Below are 21,476 nucleotides of genomic sequence, written 5' to 3' on the forward strand. Positions count from 1 at the left end.
ACCGAGTGACCTTTGAGGTTCCTCCCAGCCCAGCCCAGCCCAGTCTGTGACTTGGGGGACACCACACAGCACCACACCATCCACTTTCACAGGGGTTTTATTGCGTTCCATCTGCCTCCCCCAGCCCAGGGAGGACCGGGAACGTGGGGCCGGTCCCAGCGCGGGCTCAGTTCTCGGGGCCGGGCGCAGCTCCCAAGGCCGGGCGCAGCTCCCAGGGCCGGTCCCAGCGCGGGCTCAGCTCTCGGGGCCGGGCGCAGCTCCCAGGGCCGGTCCCAGCGCGGGCTCAGCTCTCGGGGCCGGGCGCAGCTTCCAGGGCCGGTCCCAGCGCGGGCTCAGCTCTCGGGGCCGGGCGCAGCTCCCAGGGCCGGTCCCAGCGCGGGCTCAGCTCTCGGGGCCGGGCGCAGCTCCCAGGGCCGGTCCCAGCACGGACTCAGCTCTCGGGGCCGGGCGCGTTCTCCCGCTCGCGGCGGCGCTGGAGAATCCGCTGGACGCGGACACTGCACAGGTACCCGGCGTACACCGTCAGCAGCATCATGGAGCCCGAGAACGCCTTGTAGCCAAAGTCTGCCAGCTGCTTTCTGGACACCATGGCTGCACCTGCGAGAGAGACACGGAACCCCAGGATGGGCAGGGTTGGAAGGGACCTCTGGAGATCATCCAGTCCAATCCCCCCGTGTCCAGGCAGGGTCACCCAGGGCAGGTAGCACTGAAATGTGTCCAGGTGGGCTTGGAGTGTCTCCAGAGAGGGAGACTCCCATGACTCCATGGGCAGCTGTTCCAGTGCTCTGCCCCCCATGGAAAGAAGTTCTTCCTCATGTTGAGATAAAACTTCCTTGTGGTGTAGTTTATGGCTGTTGCTCCTTGTCCTGTTTCTGGGCATCACCAAAAAGAGTCTGGCACCATCCTCTGACCCCCTGGAGATAATTTATATGTATTCATAAAATCCCCTCTCAGTCTTCTCCTCTCCAGACTAACCAGGGCCAGCTCCCAGAGTCTCTCCTCAGAGAGATGCTCCAGGTCCCTCAACATCTTTGTGGCCTGCACTGGACCCTCTCCAGCAGCTCCTTTTCTGTCCTGTTGTGAGGAGCCCAGAACTGGACAGAGCACTCCAGATGTGCTTCTCTAAGGCCAAGGGACAGGATCCCCTCCCTGACCTGCTGGCCACGCTCTTCCCAATGCATCCCAGGATCCCACTGGTCCTCCTGGCCCCAGGTCACTCTGCGAGCTCATGGGCAACTTGTCACCCACCGGGAACCCTAGGTCCTTCACAGAGCTGCTCTCCAGCAGATCACCCCCAACCAGTGATGGTACTTGGGGCTATTCCTCCGCAGGTGCAGGATCCTGCACTTGCTCTTGTTGAGCCTCATTATTCTACTAAATCACTAGGTTTCTGTTTGCCCAATTCTCCAGCCGATGGAGGCCCCACTGAATGGCAGTGCAGCCCGGGGTGGATGAGCCACTGTCCCACGTTTCGTATCATCACCAGACCTGCTCAGGGTACATTCGATCCTTTTATCCAGGTCGGTGGTGAACACGTTGAATGAGAATGGGCCCAGCAGCGGTCCCTGGTGAACTCACTGACTACGGGCCCCCAAGAAGGCGGCGGTGAGCGGGGTCGAGAGCGCGGATTCACCCGGTCCGTCCATCATCCCCTCCATCATCCGCTCCATCATCCGCTCCATCCCGTCCCGTCCTCCCTCACTCACCGCTCCCGTCCCCCCTCACTCACCGCTCCCGTTCCCCCTCACTCACCGCTCCCGTCCCGTCCTGTCCCATCCCGTTCCCCCTCACTCACCGCTCCCGTCCCGTTCCCCCTCACTCACCGCTCCCATCCCGTCCTGTCCCATCCCGTTCCCCCTCACTCACCGCTCCCGTCCCCCCTCACTCACCGCTCCCGTTCCCCCTCACTCACCGCTCCCGTCCCGTTCCCCCTCACTCACAGCTCCCGTTGCCCCTCACTCACCGCTCCCGTCCCGTTCCCCCTCACTCACCGCTCCCATCCCGTCCTGTCCCATCCCGTCCCCCCTCACTCACCGCTCCCGTCCCGTCCCCCCTCACTCACCGCTCCCGTTCCCCCTCACTCACCGCTCCCGTCCCGTTCCCCCTCACTCACAGCTCCCGTTGCCCCTCACTCACCGCTCCCGTCCCGTTCCCCCTCACTCACCGCTCCCATCCCGTCCTGTCCCATCCCGTCCCCCCTCACTCACCGCTCCCGTCCCGTTCCCCCTCACTCACCGCTCCCGTCCCGTTCCCCCTCACTCACCGCTCCCATCCCGTCCTGTCCCATCCCGTCCCCCCTCACTCACCGCTCCCATCCCGTCCTGTCCCATCCCGTTCCCCCTCACTCACCGCTCCCGTCCCCGCTCCGCCGCGCTCCCGGCCCGCGTCACGTGCCTGTCACGTGCCTCGTGTCGTCACGTGTGCCGCTGTCACGTGTGGCCGCCGGCGGGCGCGGGAAGCCCGCGCGGTGAGCGCAGCGCCCCCTGGCGGCGGCCCCGCCGCCGTGCCCCCTCAGGAGCCGCTCTGGCCGCCATCGCCGCCCGCAGGGGCCTCCCTGCACGACCCCGGCCGCAGGGGCCTCCCTGCACGACCCCGCCCGCGGCTCTCCCTGTCTGAGGTGCGGCGCCGACAGCCCGCAAGGGACAGTCCTTGGCCGCGCATGGATGGAGCCGAGGCGCTCCGGGCCCTGCTGTAGCCCTGAGCCTCGGAGGCGCGGTGCCATCCCAGTGGTCATGGTGGCTTCACAAGGGCTGTGGTGCCATCCTGAGGGTCCCAGCGCCTCCCCGAGGGTCCCAGCACTTTCTTGAGGGTCTCAGTGCCATTCCAAGGACCCCGGCGCCCTCCCAAGGGCCCTGGTGCCTGCCCAGGGTCCCAGTGTGCCCCCAGCCCGGAGCCCCCTTCCCTAGAGGCCGTGTTCCCCCACGCTCCTTCCCGTCCCCCCTGTGGCAGCTGCTCCCCTCAGGAGCTCCTTTCCAGCACTTGAACTCTGCTGTCCCAGCCCTGCTCTATCCAGGGCTCTCTCGAGCTCCAAAGCTGCCGGAGTCACTCTTTTTCCCCTCCTCATCCTCCTTTCCCTAGCAGCAGCGCCCAGGGCTGCAGCACTGGGATGTGCTGAGCCTGCAGAACATAATTCCAAATGGCAAAGGGAAGACTTTTTATAGGTCGGGAAATCCAGCTCCCGTGTGGGGTGTCTAAAAGCAAGAGATCAGTGTGCTGGTCCCCCCACGTGAGACCCGGGACCTTCAGCAAGGGTCTGCAGGGACTTGGGCTCTTCCAGGGTCAAAGAAACGTGGACAAGGGGAATGCACAAAGCATTTCCATCTCAAAGGAGCTCCCAGCTAAACACAAATCCCTGCTTGGTCCTGCTGCAGCTCCAGGCAGGTGCTGACTCGAGTTTGTGTGAGGGAGCAGAGCTCAGGGACCCTCTCTCCTGCATGAGCCTCATATCCAAACACTTGGATTCCTGAAGCCCTTGAAGACAAAGAGAACTACAAGTCGTGCCAGCCCTGCAGGAACACGCTGGACTTCCTTTATCCTCCCTCCAAGCTCAATAAAGCTCCTCAACAGAGGAAGCCGTGTCGGCTCTCCCCATACGACAGCTCTGCTGAATTTAAAGGTCGCAGAGTGCCTGCTGAGAAAACGTGGCTAATAAAAGGCACAGAAACAAGTGCAGTGCCAGCAGATTAAATTCCCCTCGTAAGACACCGAGCAGAGGGTTCAGAGCCCTGGAAAGGTCACTCAGTACGGGGCTCCTTTAAAGACACACAGGGAAAAGGCGAGTCTGGGAAAAGCAGCTGGGAAGAGATGAATAAAATCCCACAGCGTGTCCTGGGAAGCCCAAACATCAGAGGAGGGGAGGCCTGGGGTGTGTGGGGCACAGTGGGGTCCTGGCCTGGCTCCTGCAGGCCCCAGGTGAGGACTCTGGACCTGGCTCAATGTTGCAATCCCAACCCACCATAGTCCTATGGCCAAATTTTAATCCTGGAACCGTTGCTAAGACAAAGCAAGTGGGACACTCTGTGACGTTGTGGCTAAACAGGGACCTACAGGGACATTCTTGCTGTTTCTGGGACAGCACGGGAGGGTGCAGAGCCAGGAGGGAACGGGCAGTGCCCTGTTCTGAGCACTCAGGAAGTCCAGCAGGCACCAACCCAGCGACAGCGACGCACTGGAGCTGCAGAACAAGGAGAGCATCTCCTATCTCCTCTCCATGTTTATTGTTATTTTAAAGGTACACTGCCAGTCAGAGACCCCTTGGCTCTGGGACTTGAATGGGGGAGAACAGGGAGCCCTGCAGCACTCCAGCCTTCCAGCCCAGGTAGGATCAGTGACCACTGGACGCGCTGGCCTGAGCAAACACTGCCAGCTTCAGAGGAGCAGAGGGACATGTGGCACCTGGCCGGACAAGGGACAAACTTCAAAGGCTCAGTGTGAGGCCCAAAACCTCTATCCTGTCCTGGGATGTTGGACATCTCCATGTACCTGTTGTGGACCATATGCCTGTTCCTGCCCCAGTGCCAGTGGGCAGCTTGCAGCATCCCCACATGAGGGAAAGTGTGGGACCTCCTTCCTGAGCTCCTGGACAGCCACACGTGGAAGCACAGAGCCGTCTAAAGCACAGGCTGAAGCGAGCCAGAGGAAGGCAAAGGGTGGCCGTGGAGCATTTATTTAACAGCAACATGACCCAGGTGCCTTGTGGTGACCCATCTGCCTGCTGTGCAGGTACGAGCCAGGGGTCACACCAGCTGCTCACACAGACTCGGGGGCAGTTGGTCCCCACAGTGCCAAGCCCCAGAGGACAAACTGAGACAGGGAGAGAAGTCAGCGGGCATGGAATTAGCACAGGCTAACCTGTGACAACAGGGGAGCCCCCCAGGGCTGGGGCCAGGTCTGATAGAGAGAGCAAAAGTTCTAAATAAACAAGCTCCAGCGTGTCCCTGAGTCAGCAGGAACAGCTGGGGGAAAGCAGCACATGCCCAGCTGGCAAGGAATGCCATTGTCTGTGCTGGTGCTGCTTAGAAAGATCCTCAGCACCTCTGGAAGTCCTGAGGAGCTCCACTCACCTGGCAGGGGACTGTGCCCTCTCCACCAGCCAGGGAATGCAAAAGCAGCAGCAGGTAGGGAAGAGCTGGTGTCACCCAGAGTGGCCCCATGGGGCTAAGAGGGAGGACCTGGGACACTGTTTGCCCTCTCCGACAGTGCCCAGACCTTATCTATCATGATTGCCTGGCAGAGTCCTTCCCAGAGCTGAATCCACTGTGGCAAGAGGAAGTGGAAGGAGGATGTTCAGCCCTGCTCAGGGCAGACCTTAGACAGCAGCAAAAATTAAATGAGCCCTTCAAAGAGAAAAAGAGGTCAGCAGGTACTTCTGTGCCAGGCTCAGTGTCCAGGGCAGTGTCCAGGGCTGGGGAAGGGAACCTCTGCCCTTCCAGCAGTCTGCAAAGGCTCCCAGGAGACCTGGACTCCATCCAAGGCTGTGGCAGCAGATCAGGTTGGTGTGGGCAGGAGCTGTCAGCACATCTCAGCTGGGCCTGTGGTCTGCAGGCAGAGCCCCTTACATGTGCTCAGGGTGGTTCTGGAGACACGTGATGAAGTCGGTGACAGGTTTTCCCTCGTAGCAGATCCGATACACAGCAGTGAAGAGGGGGAACCTGTGGGCAGACAAAGAAAGTCACCAGAGATGGCAGAGTCTGAGCACCTCGACTTCTGTCATGGCATGCAGGAGCAGGTGGGCCAGTGGCACTGTGGCCCATCCAACAGGCCATTCCTGCCCAGCTGGTGTGACGTGGGCAGTGCAGAGACACCAAGGGGCTTTCCCCCCCTGCTGCTTCTGAAAAGGTCCCAGCCCCACCCCAATGAAGCACACAGAGATTCCAGCACTCACTTCTCCACTACATTCTTGCTCTTGAGGATTCGATGCAGCTCAGCAGATGTCTGGGGACCCTGCAGCTTCTGCCCATTCAGCATCTCCTTCTCCAGCTGCTCGATGGACTGAAACAACCCAGCAGTGAGGAGCTGGACCTGCAATCCGGCTGCTGCACCACGTTCCCGCTCTGGAGCTGGGCTGCAGCACCAGCCAAGCGCAGGCAGAACCCACAGGATCACCTCCCTGCCTGCTCACCAGGTTGATGTAGGCATCATAGAATCATGGAATATCCTGAGTTGGAAGGGACCCACAAGGATCATCCAGTTGAACTCCTGGCCCTGCACAGACACCCCGACAATCCCACCCTGTGCCTGAGAGCGTTGTCCAAACTCCCCTTGAACTCTGGCAGCCTTGGGGAGCCCAACCACCCTCTGGGTGAAGAACCTTTTCCTGATATCCAGCCTAAACCTCCCCTGACACAGCTTCCTCCACACACACATCAGTATCAGCTGCTTCCAGCTCTGCTCACCTTCCCAGTCTTGGCAAAAGCCTCGGCAACCTTGCGGTTGCGGCCCCCATAGCAGGTGGTGATGAGGTCTGCAACGCCACAGCTCTCCAGGAAGGTGGAGGGGGTGACGGGGCCCTTACAGAAGAGTTTGGCAAAGCCAATCATCTCCATCAGGCCCAGGCGGATCACGGCAGCCTTCGTGTTGTCGCCGTAGCCAAGCCCGTCACAGAAGCCAGCTCCTACGGCTACCACATTCTGGAAAACAATGGCAACGTGGAGGGATCTCTTCCCAACGGAGCTCAGGGCTTGGCTGCATCCATGAGCAGCCTGTGTGATCCCAAGCACTTGCTGCTGTCTGTGCCAGTGCCCATCATCCCTCCTCCCCTGAGCTCCCTGCAGAGCCCTGCAGACTCCCAGGCTCTGCTATCCAAGCCCTGCACACCCACCTTGAGAGCCCCACAGATCTCTACAACGTCGGCTTCCTGCACCACTGACACACGGAAGTTGGGTGTCTGCATCAGGTCCTTCAGCATCTGCCCGTGCTTCACGTTCTTGCAGCCTGAGGAAACAAAGGGACGAGGAGGAAGGTGATGGGGAAGACCCTGAGGCAGGTCCATGCTCTCTTGAAGGTCATCCAGTGAGAGGAACCTATTGCCCAACCGCTGGACATTGCTAAACATTTGCAGGTCCACAGAGAGCCAGGCACACATTGCCTGACAGATAAGCAACGTTCAACCTTGGCATTCCCAGGAGACAGGGAAAACCCCTGCTGCTGTGTCAAGCAAGACAGAAACGACCTCCTGAATGCTCAGTAGGTTAAAGGCATCTTCAAAGGTTGCAAATTTGGGGTTGGAGCTTTTTGTCCTCCCTGTCCCTGCAGGGTCCTGTGTGCTCGCAGGGGTTGTGGGCTCTGCTCCACCTCCCCAGCCTTCTGCCCAGCGGGTTTGCTGTTGTTTAATAAAACAGACACTTTGAATGCCACAACTTCTGACCCAGCAAACAGTCCTGTTTGTTTTGGCTCTGTACAACTGGTGAGCTCTGCACAGTTCCCAACAGCGTGGAGGATGTTGGAACAGTCACCAGCTGAACGTCCAAGCAGCCGTGGCTGGCAATAACATGAGATCCAGGTGGGCATCCTGTGAAGCCCAAGGAAATCAAGGATGGAACTTATTCCTAAAGGCACCAACTCCTTTAATTTGTGCCAGGCAGCTGCCTGACGCTGGGTCCATGCTGGCAGGAATTTTCAGCTACACAACTCTATTGTTAATGAAGCGAGTGATCCCATCATAAACCCTGGAAATGAGCTCAGCCAGCTCCTATGGAGTCTCCTGCCTTCCCAGGGAACAGGGCCAGTTCACCAGAAGCAGCAGGACTCTGAGCTGCGCTGTACTCCGCCCTTTGCCTCTTCTGCTCATCACAAAGGAAAGCTGCTAACGAGGAGGGATGCTGGCTCCTTACCGATGGTGGTTTCACAGAACTTCTCTTCTGCCACTTCGCTGGCAATGTTGGCCCCCATGAGCACGTTCATTTCTATTCCCAGTTTCTCATGGATGATGTCTGAGATCAGCCTCAGCCCATCTGGTCCTTCATCCACGCCCTGGGAGACAGCCAGGGACAGAGAGCACAGAATCAATTAGACTGGAAAAGATCCCTAAGGACATTGAGTCCAACCTTTGACTGAACATCACCTTGCCAACCAGACCATGAGCACCTGCCCCTCCTGGACACCGATCCCGTCATTCCCTGTGCTGCAATGCTCCAACCGATCCTGACATGCAGAGCTGCACCCTGCTCAGCACCTGAGATCCCCCATATGCCCTCACCCTTCTTCACCAACACCTCCAAATCCCCACAAAGACTCTGCCCCCACTTCCCTTCTTCCCCTCGCTGCCCATTTCTTCTCCAAAATCCCCGGATCCCCCTAGCAGCCCCTCCAAGCCAGGCTGCTTCCAGCTCCCCTGCCTTGGCCCAGCACCCTGGCGAGTGCTGCTCCTGCTCACACCTTGATGAGCGACACCCCAACAGCCTCTTTCTTCACGTGGCCCTTGAGCTGGTCACAGACTTGGCCGATGAACTGGTGGGGCACCACGAACAGGAGGACATCGGCCCCTGCACAGGCTTTGAGCAAGTCTGGCTCTGCCACCTGAATAAAATGTGACTGTTGTTAGGGACTGGGAAGCTGGAAGGGAAGGAAGGGCCCAAAGTCACCATGCTGAGGTCCCTGCTAGAGCTGGCAGGGCAGAGGGGCTGGAGCAGAGTGGGATGATGCCAGCTCAGAGGCAGCCACATGGCCTCCAGCCCAGTCTGTGGGATGCCAGAGCAGGGGCAAAGGTGGGCAGTGAGAGCAGCCAGGGCTGCAGCTCATCCAAGCACAAGATGAAGGTCAGAGAGAGGGCACAACTGAGCCCCGCACAGCCCAGTGCATCCCCTGCCTTCACACCCCGGGGTTCCAGCAACCCCCAGAGCTGCTGGCCTCTCTGCAGAGCCCGGCCGTCAGCTCTGCCCCTCGGAGAGGCTGCTGGCAGCCCACACTTACCACGTTGGGGGGCAGCTTGTGCCCCGGCAGGTACTTGACATTCTCGTGCTCTGTGTTGATGATGTCCGTGAGCCGCCGGCCGCCCACCTCCTCCTCCAGCACCCACATGTTCACCTGGCTCTCGAAGCTGCTCAGCCTCGCTGTGTTGCTGCCGGCGATCTTGGCGATGGCTGAGCCCCTGCGAGGGCAGAGGAAGGCCGTGGCTGTGGGCACTGGGGAGCCCAGGGAACCACAGGTCACCCTGTGACCTGCAGGAATGGGGACGGCTGGCACCGGCTACCGGGGGTGCCGGGGGGGGCACAGGGGAGGACAGGGACCGCGCTGTGCTCGCCGAGGGGAGCCGGGTGCCCGGCGCTCACCAGTTGCCAGAACCCACGATGCAAACCTTCTTGCCACCCATGGTGCCGGGACCGGGGCTCTGCGGGCGCGGAACCCGCCGCTGCTATTTCAAGGCTGCCCGGAGCAGGGGCGGCCCCGGCCCGCCCCCGGCCCCGCCTCGCCCCGGGGGCACCGGGCACCCGCTCCAGGCACGGCCGGTGCTCGGCAGGTGCAGAGCGCTGCCCTGGAGCAGCTCAGATCCCGCAGAACCAGGAGTCACAGAATCACAGAATTACGGAATATCCTGAGCTGGAAGGGACCCACAAGGATCACTGAGTCCAAGCCCTGGCTCTGCACAGGACACCCCGACAATCCCACCCTGTGCCTGACAGCGTTGTCCAAATGTCCCTTGAGCTCTGGCACGGTCAGGGTTGTGACCATTCCCTGGGGAGCCTGTTCAGTGCCTGAGCACCCTCTGGGGGAAAAAAATCCTCTTCCTAATACCCATCCCAACCCCCCTGACACAGCTCCAGCCGTTCCCCTGGGTCCTGTCCCTGTCCAAGAGAGCAGGGATCAGAGCTGCCCCTCGTGAGGAAGCTGCAGACCCCATGAGGCCTGTGACTCGTGACTGCTGAGCCTTTCTGCATTAAAGAATTTCATTGTCCCCCTCCTGCTAAAAAGGGCCATTTCCCCACCACGAAGGAACAGGAACCACCTGGTGCAGCCCCAGGACTCGGCTCCTGCCCCCATCACAGCCTGAGGCAGCAGCACTTTTCTTGTCACACAGAGGATCCTTCCCTTGCCCCAGGGGCTCCCAGGTGTGCAGCAAGGCATTTACGTTCTATAAACAAGCAGGGTGAAGAGAATAAATCCCCTTTTGCATAATTTTAAACCCTTGTATGTACACTTTAATACAGTTTCCTCCAAATTCTGCCCTACTCCCCTGGGATGTCCAACTGGCTGCCACAATCCAGCAAACTGGACACGGGGCAGTTCAGGATTTATTAGCCCTGGCCACTGGATTTCCAGTTTTGCTCAAGTTACTTTGTTTACCACAAAAGCATTTTGCAAAGGCTTAGCAGAGTCTGCAAGCTGGGACATCCCTTCATGAAGGGCTCGCTATAAATGGCCAAAATATGAAGAACATTTTCTCTCCAGTCACTTAACCCTGCTGGCTTTGAAAAGAAGGCAGAGATAATCCTGTCCCTTCTCTGGGAGTCACCAGTCTCATCCCCCGTGGCAGCTGGGAGAGTGTGGCTGTCAGCATGGAAGGAGGACAGCTTCCTTCACAGGAGTCTTTTATTAAAACTGGGTGACGTCTACAAGGATACAGTACAAAAAAAAAAATTTGGTCCATGGAAAAAACCGTAATATTCAGTTAAGAAAAGCAGTTACTCTGCAACAGCTACGTTTGCCTATGTAGAACTCAGCATCCCTCCTGTGGGAGTACCCTGAGGAGTCAGGGGCTGCTTCTCCAGCACCAAGACCTTCACCCCAGTACCACAGAGGAGCATTTCAGAAGGGCAAAGGAGAGGGGAAGTCGAGAGTCTATTACTCACAGACATGTAGTAACACAGACACAAGGAGTAGTAGGGCCACCCAGGCGCTCCAACTCACAGCAGCTCCCCAGCCACACTGAACTGGGTGAGGGCTCATCAGTAACATGATCCTGCAGCTATTCCAAGAGTCAGACCAACTTTTGAGTCCATTTGCATTACAGTCCCGAGCAGAAACACTGCGATCAGGGTGAAGAGGAGCTATTTCATTCTCCTAAGCCTGACCACCAGTAACTCATTCCAGGAGGAGGCATCGGGGCTGCTACTCCTCACAGTGGAGAAAATCTATTTGTACATTCCTGAACCATGCTGGGCCCTATGGCAGCCCCACAGCCTAAAACTTGACTAAAAACCACAGGAGCTTCAGCATGGAAATACCTGCTAACTCACATATATGCTTGAAAAAATGTCCATTTCCAAGGACTGTCCTGTTACACCCTTGGATCCACACGAAGGAGCCTCTGGTCCCCACAGCAAGTGACACAGGACAACTGTCCCAAAGGAATGAGCCTACAACACTGTCCCTGCAGAATTCCAGGCAGCTGCTGCATTCCTTCTCCCTGCTCCAGGGAAAACAAGCAGCCACGTGGTTTGCTGGAACCCACTTGCAGGTGTTTGAAGTGCAGAGCGCTGCATCACTCCAATGCTTCCACATCCCTGCAGGAAGCCAACGCCTTGTCTCCCTGTGATCCCAGCCTGGGACAGTCCTTCACGGAACACGAAGGGAACGGGGCAGGGAAGAAGGGAGAAGGGAAGAAGCAATTCTCTACACAGTTCAGTTACTTCCTCAAGGAGGAGAGTGACCTATGAGGCAGCCCAGTGCAGCAGCACCCTCTGAGGAGGGGGTGAGGGCAGGGAGGTATGTCAGCTCACGGCATCCTGCCCACGACAGCGCCTGGCACGGGCTGTAAAATGTGGCACGGAAGAGCCCAGCCACACCTTAAAGCAGAGCCAGGCTTCAGAGCCAGCTCTGAGTGCCCAACCAGGTGCTGGTTGGGGAGGAATGGGCTGAGAGAATGCTCTGAGTCACTCTGGCTACCGGGGACACTACGGGCAGTGCAGAGTCATAGGGACGCTCGTGGAAGCCTTGGGACTGACAAGGCAACAGTCAGGAAGAAAACCAGGTAGAAATGTGCGCTCATTGGAGCCTGTCTGCTTGCCACAGCCCACGAGACCCCAGGTGTCCTGGACTTGCCCCAGCAGGGACAACACCAGGATGAGTAACGTGGGCCTCGCTGCCGGAGTGGGATTCTGTGAGCTGGAACAGGGAGCTCTGCAGCTCTGTCTCCACAAACAGCTGTGATGCTTCTGCCTGGGGAGGAGCAGAGCAGCCTATGTGTTCCGGATCCCCAGGGCCTGCTCCAATTCCTGCCGTCTCTGCTGCACCTGCAAGAGGAGCCAAGTCGCAGCATTAACACACTGGGGTGGTGCAGCACCAGAGCACCCAGTTAACACAGGAGCCAGCGGGGAAAGGGTGAGCTCAAACTGGGAGCGAGATGCAACCGCCACCTTCCCCCAGCACCGTGCGGCCCAAGGAGGGACAGGCACAGAGAGGGACCCCTGCTCGGGGACACTCACCTTGGAGTAGAAGTATCGGCACACGGCCTCCTGCGCCCACGGCTGGAAGTAGAACTCGGCTCTGCGCTCCTCCTCGGGATTCCCAACGACATCAGTCATTGTCTGGGGAGCACAAAGGACACAACAGCTCAGCGAGTGCAACAGCTCTGCCTGTGCTGAGCAAACCCATCCCCTCCCCTTTCCTCACAGACATCTCAGTGCACTCAGCTCAGCTTCTTATGCTTGACTCAAATCCCAGCCTCGCTTTCTGAGGAGGAAATTGCCTCTTTCTCTCTGTGGGAGCTCATTCTAATGAGGGAAAAGTGTGAACTGGACCACCTTCCACACAAGACAAAGCTTTTACCTTCAGATCCCGGCACTGGGACTGGAGCCAGTCATTGATGAAGCCCTGAGGATCTCGGGCAAAGCTCAGCATGAACTCGCGCTGTGTCTTCAGCTGGTTGATGGTCTCAATTGTTTCATGGATCTGAAGGAGACAAACACAGAACAGAACTGCTGAACAGGGAAGGAGTCAGAAACATCAAGAGATCCAACACAAGAAGGCAAATTCTTACACTCTCTGGTTGACTTACACTTACCAGGATTTTCAGTTCTCAGTTTCCTGCTCTAAATATCACCAATTTTCCCACAGACTATAGTTTGCTTTAAAAATTACATTTCCAGGTACAGCCACATGTTTGTAAGCACGGCTCATCCCACTGCAGCTTCCAAACAACAGAGCACTCCTGTCCCATCCAGAGACACATCCCTGCCCAGCAACAAGGACAGCAGACCTGAAGGAGCTTTTCCTACCTTATTATCCAGAGCAGCAATTTCCTGTTGACTGGCTGTGGAGAGCAGAAAGGAATTCATCTGAGTTTTCAGGGTATCGTCCACCTCCACATCAATGTCATAGCAGGCTGTTTTCTTCTGGTCATTTGGGTCAACACTGAGGACATCCACAAGAAGCCAAAATCAGGGAGTAGCTCCAGAAAGAAGGCAAAAGCTGGGACTAGTTCAAGAAAGCAGCAAATGCAGCTCCTCGGGGATGCTGCAGCGAATGGGCTGCAGGCAGGGACAGGGACAAACCATGCCACTGTCAGCCTCAGCCCCAAAAGTAGCAAAAGCCCACCGAGGGCTTTGCAGCAAAAGAAATGAGTGATTGCTCCAAGGTTTCCATCCACAGCAAAGGACAGCAGGGACGTGGGAGTGCCTTTGGAAGAGGGGTGTGGCCATGAGGGAGGTGGCTGTTCTTGTACAAAGGAACAGTGACAGGCAACACGGGAACTGCTGCTGAACATTAGGACATACCACACTGTCTTCCCGTGCCAGCCTCATCCATCCCTCCCGCTCCTTCCTGGAAACAGGAGCTCACCTGATCACATGATTGATGATGATCGGTTCAGGGGGCATCAGCAGGGCGTGAAGCCTTTGTGGGATTTCAGAGAACTTCATCCGCTGCGACTCAAATATCTGTGACAGAGACAGGGCTGAGGGAGGAGCAGGGGCTCGGTGCAGCCACCCCCGGCTGCCCACACGGGGAAACTGATGCAGCTGCTGCTGTTCCAGCCCCGCCGTTCCTCACCTGCTGCAGGTACTTGTCACAGATGACGAACTCCCGCTCGTGGGGGTCCTGCAGCTTGTGGGTCTTGATGTACTGCCACAGGGCCTGGATGATCACGGGCCGGGTCTGGGTGTGGATGCCCAGGAGCCGAGCCAGGCGCGGATCCAGTTTGAACTGGGGAGGCTGAACAAAGAGCACGGAGAGGTGAGGTGGCCCCAGACACAGGTAATGGCACATGGCCAGCACTGCTGCTCCCAGCATGGAATCGTGGAATGGTTTGGGCTGGGAAGAACCTTAAAGAAATCCCAATTCCACCCCCTGCCTGGGCAGGGACACCTCCCACTATCCCAGGTTGCTCCAGGCCCCATCCAACCTGGCCTCGGGCACTTCCACGGATGGGGCAGCCACAGCCTCTCTGGGCACCCTGTGCCAGGGCCTGCCCACCCCCAGAGGGAGGGATTTCTCCCTACTATGCTACCTGGTAATCCAGCATCAGCAGGACAGTGCAGCGCACGTTCACATCTCCCGGCCTCTTCACCTGGAAGCCGTCTGTCTCCTGAGTCGTAGCAGTCCTGTGCCACTGGAACATGAGAGGGAATTTAGAAGCCCCTCCACACGTGATTCCCCCTGCTCCTGGGCACCCAAAAGCTTTGCCAGTAAATCCCACCCAACTAGAGAAAGCTCCTGGGCACCCAAAAGCTTTGCCAGTAAATCCCACCCAACTAGAGAAAGCTCCAATTCTTCCCCCTCAGAGCTTGAAACAAGAGTCAGTACATTTGTTCCGGCCTTCGGCAAGTGAGAGGAAAAGCCAAAGGGAGAATTCAAGAGCTCCTGGCTGTCAGGAGCCTCAAGGATTCCCACCTGCCAAGTTATTAATGACACCCAAACCCAACCTGCTGAAACACCAACCCACTTTTAGAGGAAACACAGCAAAAAGCAGCTCACCTCTACTAGGTGATTGTCAGGGCCATACAGGTCTTTATCAAGTTCAATGACCAGAGATTTAAAGAAGGACGAAAATTTTCTTTTCTGCTTGGTGGCATCATATTTGGACAGAGCAGACTGCAAGCAACACAGGGAGGAAGAGGGTTAGGGCAGCAAGTCTCAGCACTTAAGCACAGCCACCGTGCACGACAGCTCCTGTAAGTTCTGAACGCCTGAATTCACCAACGTGTGCTCAAAAATCAAGTTCCCAAGTCAGAAAGGGAAAGACTGGAGTTAAAGATGAGCTCGCAGGAGTTAAACCCCTCAGCAGTTACGTACAATGCCAGTGCCCTGGTTCTCAGAGCCGGGGACACAAGTGCCACTGAGCTGCTCTCACCAGTGATTCTCACAACTCTAAGAGCTTTGGACAACTCATGTCCTGCCATGGGGATACCCATCGGTCTCCAAGCTGGGCTCTCGGTCTCGTCACCATCAGACTCCTTGGAAAACAGAGATGAAGGAGGACATCAAGCCCTAGCTGTGCTCTCAGACACTAGGAAACTGGTTTCATTGCCAATTCCAGACCCACAGTCTCCTCTGAGGTTGGGTACTTCCCACTTACATCCTCCAACAGCCGTCCTTCCACCCGAAGCTCCCAGGAGGCGACGGTTCCTTCGCCATCCTCCGCATCCGACTTGGCTGGGTTGAAGGTGTTGGAGATAAAAATACGCAGCTTTCGCTTTTGCTACGGGAAAAAGCATCAGCCCAGTGTTAATCCCCACGGACAGGGCCAACTGTCCTGCACAGGTTTTGCTAAAACTGAGCTCAGTGTTTTCAGCTGCCTCACGTTCCCCCTCTCCTGGGGCAGACAGCGAGGACAGAGGTGTTGCTGGTCCCAGTCCTCGGCTGTGTGCAGAGCACTGGGACCCCTGACATGCCACACTCACAGGACACGACCCTTCAGTGCCCTCCTGCTGCCTGAACTCAGCAGCCTCCAAACCCTGGACACGACCCATGGCCTCCCCTACCTTGATGGGGCGTTTCAGAGCCTCCTGGATATCCAAGCGCTTCCTCATGATGGTCTGGTCCAGCTTCCTCTCAAAGGCCAACAAGTCCATGTAGGCCTGGGATTCGGGCACGAGCTCACGGATCTGTGCCCAAGCAAGGATGGAAATGCCCATCAGCTCCCCAGAGTGCCCTGGGCTGCCTCACCTCCCCCCGAGCCCCTCCCCGTGCCCCACTCACCCGCTGAGGGAGGATTTTATCTGCCATCTTCTTCTTCTTGGCGCTGACAGAGGCAAGAGGCAAAACGGGCGTGAAAATGGGAACGGTTCTGGGCACAGGAACCCACAAACCTCCAGCAGCAACTGGCCAGTGACTCCTGGGCCCTGCTCCAGTGTGACTAACTGGTTATCCCAAAGCTTCCCACCCCTCTGAGCACTCAGAAGGGAGTTACATCTGTTGGAAAGGGGGTTGCATCCATTGGAAAGGGCGTTGCATCCCTTGGGAAGGTGGGCCTGATACAACCAAGTGACCCTCCAGCCCCAATCAACTTTGGAGTGGCTTTTCCAGGAACAGCATTTTAAATCCAGGATGAATTCCATTCTCGCTAGGGCATCACATCGGGATGCAGGCACGTGTCATAAACTCAGCCCTGCCCTGCCCTGTGTTGTCCGTGGGGAGTCCTCCAACCCCAGGGGAATGCACAAGGTCCTGACGGGACCTTCCAGCCCCCATGGCCGAGAACTCCAGAATCCTTGAGGCTGGAAAAGACCTTCCAGCCCCTCGAGTCCAACCTGTGCCCGACCTCCACCCTGTCAGCAGCCCAGAGCACTGAGTGCCACATCCAGTCACTCTCTGGACACCTCCAGGGATGGGAACTCCACCACCTCCCTGGGCAGCCCCTTCCAAGGCCTGACCATTTCCATGAAGAAATTTCTCCTGAACCCCAAGACAGCCATGGGGATGTCCCCTCCGCCCAGGGATGTCCCCTCTGCCCAAGGATGTCCCCTCCGCCCAGGTGATGTCCCCTCTGCCCAGGTGATGTCCCCTCCGCCCAGGAATGTCCCCTCCGCCCAGGGATGCTCCAACTGTCTGGGAACGCCCCGGGATGTCCCCAATAGCCTGGGGTGTCCCCGTTAGCCCCAGGATGCTCCCCGTGCCCCCGTGCCTTACTTGTGGTTGCGGTTGGGCACCGCCTGCGGCTGCACCTGCTGAAGCTGCTGCGGCGCCGGCCGCTTGCGAGCCTGGTCCAGCCCGGCCTGCGCCAGCGCGGGCCGCACCGCAGGGCTCCCGCCGTACCCGGGAGGACCCATGGCCGGGCCCTGTGGCGCCAGGCGGCCGCCCGGCAGCATCCCGGGGCGCTGCGGAGAGAAGAGACCCGGTCAGCGCCCGCCGCGCCCGGCCCCGCGCCCCGCCCCGTGCCGCCCCGCCTCACCGGGTAGGCGGCTCCGGGCAGCGGCGAGCGGTACAGGCCCTGCCCCGGCGCCGGGCCCATGCGCACCGCCCCGCCCGGCGCTCCCGGGCCCAGCGCGGCCCCGGGCGCGGCCCCGGCGCCGCCGCCGCTCGCAGGCCCCGACTGGAACCCGGCCCGCGCCGCCATCTTGTCCCGCACAAAGGGAGCGGAACCGGAAACGGCCCCACACGGCGCGCGGAGCGCCGGGGCGGAGCCGCCCCCGCCCGCCGCCGGCAGCGCCCCCTGCCGGTGGGGAGGACCGAGCGGCGGGATTCGGGGGGAATTGGGGCCGTGAGGGATTGGGAGTGCGGGAAGGGGGATCAGGAGTGGGAACGGGGACCTTGAGGAGTGGGACTGGGGGTGCGGGATCGTCCCAGAAGCTGGGAAGGCGGTGATTACAGCCCCTGTGCCCTGGTCCTGGAGCCGCCCTCGCTCCGGGATGTGCTCGGAGGGAGATGGATGTGGCTTCCCCAGGGATGAAGGGCTCCAGTGTGCAGGTGTGGCAGTGACAGCCCTCACCAGAGCTGCCCTCCATAATGTTCAGGAGGAATTTCTTCCCTGAAGGGGTGGTCAGGCATTGGAAGGGGCTACGCCATCCCTGGAGATGTCCAGGGAACAACTGGACATGGCACTCAGGTGCTCTGGTGGGGATCGATCACAGCATGGACTTGGTGATCTTTTCCACCCTCAGGGATTCTGGGATTCTGGGATCTTAGGGATGAAGCTTATGGGGAAAACAAATGGCCATGAATGGGTCCAGTTTGTCCAGGTTCAGGCCGAGCACCAGGGAAATGATTCCTGTCTCCCCTGGGGTTCCACAGAGAGCAGGAAGTTGGAGTTAAAGGCCACTTTCTGCAAGTATTAACATTAAGTTCCTTTTCCCTGAAGCAGTTTCCTGTGCTCAGAGAGAAAAGGGACACAAATCCAGTCAGCATTAATCCATGGAAAAAGCCAAGTGGGCAGTCACACCGCGAGTATTAATTAAACAATTAATGATGATCATCTGATGAGCGCTGCCTCCAGCCTGGGGGTCCCAGCACAGGGAGGATGTGGAGCTGCTGGAGCGAGTCCAGAGGAGGCATCAAGATGATCAGAGGGATGGAGCAGCTCTGCTCTGAGGAAAGGCTGGGAGAGCTGGGATTGTTCAGCTTGGAGAGAAGCTCCGGGGTGACCTCACTGTGTCCTTCCTCCTTTCTCCTGCCCCGAGGGTTTGGTGGAACAGCTTTGCAAATGCCTCCCTTGCACCTGCTGGCAGCTCCATGGAAACTTCCCTGCCCAGCCAGCCTGGCTCTGGCTCCAGGGCAGCAGCACCCAGGACTGTGTGATTGTCTCTCGGTGCCTGTTTCCACCGGCAGCCAGCGAGGGGTCACCGGGAATTCTGGCCCGCGAGGGGAGCTGGTGGAACCTCGGGATCTCCACAGACCCGAAAGGGCTGAATGTCTCTGGATCCTGAACGGGCTGAGGCTCCCTGGATCCTGAACGGGCTGAGGCTCCCTGGATCCTGAACGGGCTGGAGCTCCCCGGATCCTGAAGGGGCTGAAGCTCCCTGGATCCCAAACAGGCTGCAGCTTCAGATCCTGAGCAGACTGAAGGTCCCCAGATCCCAAACAAGCTGAAGCCCTGGCTCCCGCCCAGGCTGATGTTCCCAGCCCACTCCTGCTGTCCCACGGCGCTCCGATGGACCAGAGCAGCTTTTGCACGGCCCATCCACGAGCCGCTGCCGGCGGTACCTGCCCGGTCCCCGGTGCCTTCCCACGGGAATTGCAGGGCTGCGCTGCCCGTGCGGCTCGGACACCTCGTCCCGGAGCCCTCGGAGAGCCAGGCTGTGGCAGATGGACGGGGTGACCCGCTCCCAGCGCAGCCAGCAGGTCCGGGGCGAGCTGGGAGGCGATTACGGCTCCCGGGGCCGGGGCAGCGCCGCGGGGAGCGAGCGGGCTCTGGCCGTGATTAACCGGGTTCATTAACGCCCTCCTGGCCCGGCCGCTCTCCTTCAAATCCCACCCCCGGCTCTGGCCGGGAAGCACCAGAGCGGGGTGAGACTGTTCTAGTTGAGATGCAAAACACTCCTCTGCCATTTCCAGGAGCCGCGGGGCCATGGTCGGAGCCAAGGGACCGGGGGGAGGGTGGGGGGATGTGTGTTGGCATTTCAGCGTTCCCTACCCGCTCCCACTCCCTATTATTCAGTCTCCATGGAGTCCTGAGGGCTTTTTTTGGATGCCCAGTGTTGGATCTGCTCTGTTGTTAACTTTTGCTCTTCGTAGCTGGGAATTTTTAGGACAGAATGTGTGTTTGTATTTGGGTTGTGCTCCCAGGGCCCCTGCCAGGGTAAAATTCCACCTGGTGACTCCTGTTGGACCTCAGGTGGGTCCCAAACCACGGAGGTGTTGGAGCTGTCGGGAATTAACAGCTCCGTGTGTGTTAATCCTCCTCTCCCTGCTCGGGAGCAGCAGTCAGCTCCCTCCTCCAGCCCTGCGTCCCTCGGGATGCATTCCCAAGGCAAGGCAGCGAGGCTGGAGCTCGCTGAGGCACCCGGAGCACCCAGGAAAGGGAGGCTCAGCCCAGCCTCTGCTCTGACACATGGGACGCTCTGCATGTCCCAGGCAGCGCTGAAGTCTGGCCCAAAGCTTTTTCCTCCCCCTCCCTTTCCTTCGGCTCCAGGAGCATCCCGGGATGAGGCTGTCCCCAGCTGCCTCCTCGGGGGAGCATTTCCAGCAGCTCAGCAAGAGAGAAAGGCTCAGCGTGGGGGAGTTATATCATTTATATCATTCTTTATATCATCGTTGTTAAGAGTAGCAGGTATTGATGTACAATGCATCTGTCATCTTATTGTGCTTCCTATGAAAATGTGTGTACATAGTACAGATACCGGAGAGAATTCCACACTTTATACACTTGAAGGCATTCAGAGATCAGTAACAGAAAAAAAAAAAATGGCACAAGAACAAGGCCTAAATGCTACTGGATGGGTATCTACACTGGCATGATGCATATAGATATATATATATATATATGTACACATATATATATAGTCATATATATTATATATAAGAAATATAAAATGCCGATGACATAATAACAAAAAAAGCATTTTCTTCAACAGGTGAGCCTCAAGGTCAAATCCCAGCCCCATCTTTAAAAGCTTGAATGGGAAAGAGAAAGAAAGAAAATAAATAAATGAAACGCGATGAAACATTAGGAGAAATCCATAAGAAAATTTATGGATGTGGCTGACCCGTTGTCTTTGGGTGATCGCTGGATACAAAGGACTGACCCCCAGTTCCTAATTTTGGTCAGGAAGCAAATAATAAGAATAAAAATGACAAGAATAAAAACAAAACTGCAGTTTAGAAACAAAAATCACTAAAAAGACTTATTGCAAAAGCTCTTAAAGATAAGTAGCACTTGGGCCCGGGGAGGGCTCTGGCCTGGGGGCTGGGAGATGGGCTGGGGGGGCCAAATGGGGACCCCAGGGGGGAGTGGTGGGTGCTGGCAGGCCCGGGGGCCAGCGACTCGGCGGCCACGGACCCCCAGCCAGGGCAGGGCTGTGCCGGGGAGGGGCAGCGGCAACCCTGGGAACCCACAGACACCCCAAAGCCCCCGGGGCAGCGGCTGTCGGGGCTCAGCGGGGCTGGAGCTGTGGCCCCAGAGCCCCCTGTGAGCCCCGGGGGGGTTGGGGCTCTGGTGCCCACCCAGCCACGGTGGTGCCAAGGGGGTGTCCCCGGCTGGGCCGGGCTGGGGGCTGCAGCCAAATGGGGCCAGGGGTTTCCTTCTGCCTTTCTCCCCGAGGATGGCTGGGTTTGGGGCCACAGGGTTCCCTGGGGACGGGGAGGGACTGCGGGGCAGTGCTGGCACTGGCCAGGCTGCCCAGAGCCCAGGAGGGGTGGGTGGGGAGGGACAGTGCCCGGTGTCCTCAGAGCCGAGGTGGCAGCTCCCAGCTGAGCCCCCTCGGTGCTCCCAGGGCTGATCCCGGGGCTGATCCCGGGGCAGGGAAGACGTTCTGGACGGGTGGAGGAGCTGCGTCTTCGTGCCGGGAGCACCCGGGCGAGGCTGGGCTGCGGGTCCCGGGGACAGAGGCGCTCTCCTGGAGCTCCCGGCCTCTGCCCCGTGCCGGGCACGCCGGGGGCTCCTCGATGATCCCCCCACCAGGCACAGGGGGCCCAGCAAGCGCGGCCAAGGCGTTGGAGTAGGATGA

The 21,476-nt window shown here is 58.6% G+C and overlaps 3 protein-coding genes across 6 annotated transcripts; all 3 read right to left on the reverse strand.

Moving 5' to 3' along the window:
- Window positions 1–81: 81 nt before the first annotated feature.
- Window positions 82–2,427, reverse strand: COX14 (cytochrome c oxidase assembly factor COX14). 4 transcript variants are annotated; one of them, XM_068997517.1, is made up of 2 exons: window positions 2,350–2,427; window positions 82–597 (listed from the first exon to the last, which is right to left on the reverse strand). In XM_068997517.1, exon 2 carries the CDS (start codon window positions 587–589, stop codon window positions 431–433), a length of 159 nt encoding a protein of 52 aa, XP_068853618.1. In that variant the 5' UTR covers window positions 590–597; window positions 2,350–2,427; the 3' UTR covers window positions 82–430. The 4 variants fall into 4 exon arrangements, with proteins under 4 accessions (XP_068853618.1, XP_068853622.1, XP_068853619.1 ...); XM_068997521.1 differs by lacking the exon at window positions 2,350–2,427 and adding an exon at window positions 1,824–1,847; XM_068997518.1 differs by lacking the exon at window positions 2,350–2,427 and adding an exon at window positions 1,707–1,723.
- Window positions 2,428–4,195: 1,768 nt separating this feature from the next.
- Window positions 4,196–9,366, reverse strand: GPD1 (glycerol-3-phosphate dehydrogenase 1). The gene is made up of 8 exons (XM_068997648.1): window positions 9,270–9,366; window positions 8,911–9,088; window positions 8,377–8,517; window positions 7,833–7,971; window positions 6,821–6,933; window positions 6,396–6,629; window positions 5,885–5,991; window positions 4,196–5,651 (listed from the first exon to the last, which is right to left on the reverse strand). Exons 1-8 carry the CDS (start codon window positions 9,308–9,310, stop codon window positions 5,555–5,557), a joined length of 1,050 nt encoding a protein of 349 aa, XP_068853749.1. The 5' UTR covers window positions 9,311–9,366; the 3' UTR covers window positions 4,196–5,554.
- A 597-nt stretch (window positions 9,367–9,963) lies between these two features.
- SMARCD1 (SWI/SNF related BAF chromatin remodeling complex subunit D1) lies at window positions 9,964–17,431 on the reverse strand. Its single transcript, XM_068997682.1, has 13 exons — window positions 17,267–17,431; window positions 17,005–17,192; window positions 16,075–16,117; window positions 15,858–15,980; window positions 15,452–15,574; window positions 14,851–14,967; window positions 14,384–14,485; window positions 13,927–14,088; window positions 13,717–13,814; window positions 13,155–13,290; window positions 12,706–12,828; window positions 12,363–12,464; window positions 9,964–12,170 (listed from the first exon to the last, which is right to left on the reverse strand). Exons 1-13 carry the CDS (start codon window positions 17,429–17,431, stop codon window positions 12,117–12,119), a joined length of 1,536 nt encoding a protein of 511 aa, XP_068853783.1. The 3' UTR covers window positions 9,964–12,116.
- Between the last annotated feature and the right edge of the window lie 4,045 nt (window positions 17,432–21,476).

The sequence above is a fragment of the Aphelocoma coerulescens genome, chromosome 29 (genome assembly GCF_041296385.1).
Source record: "Aphelocoma coerulescens isolate FSJ_1873_10779 chromosome 29, UR_Acoe_1.0, whole genome shotgun sequence".
Lineage (NCBI taxonomy): Eukaryota > Metazoa > Chordata > Aves > Passeriformes > Corvidae > Aphelocoma > Aphelocoma coerulescens.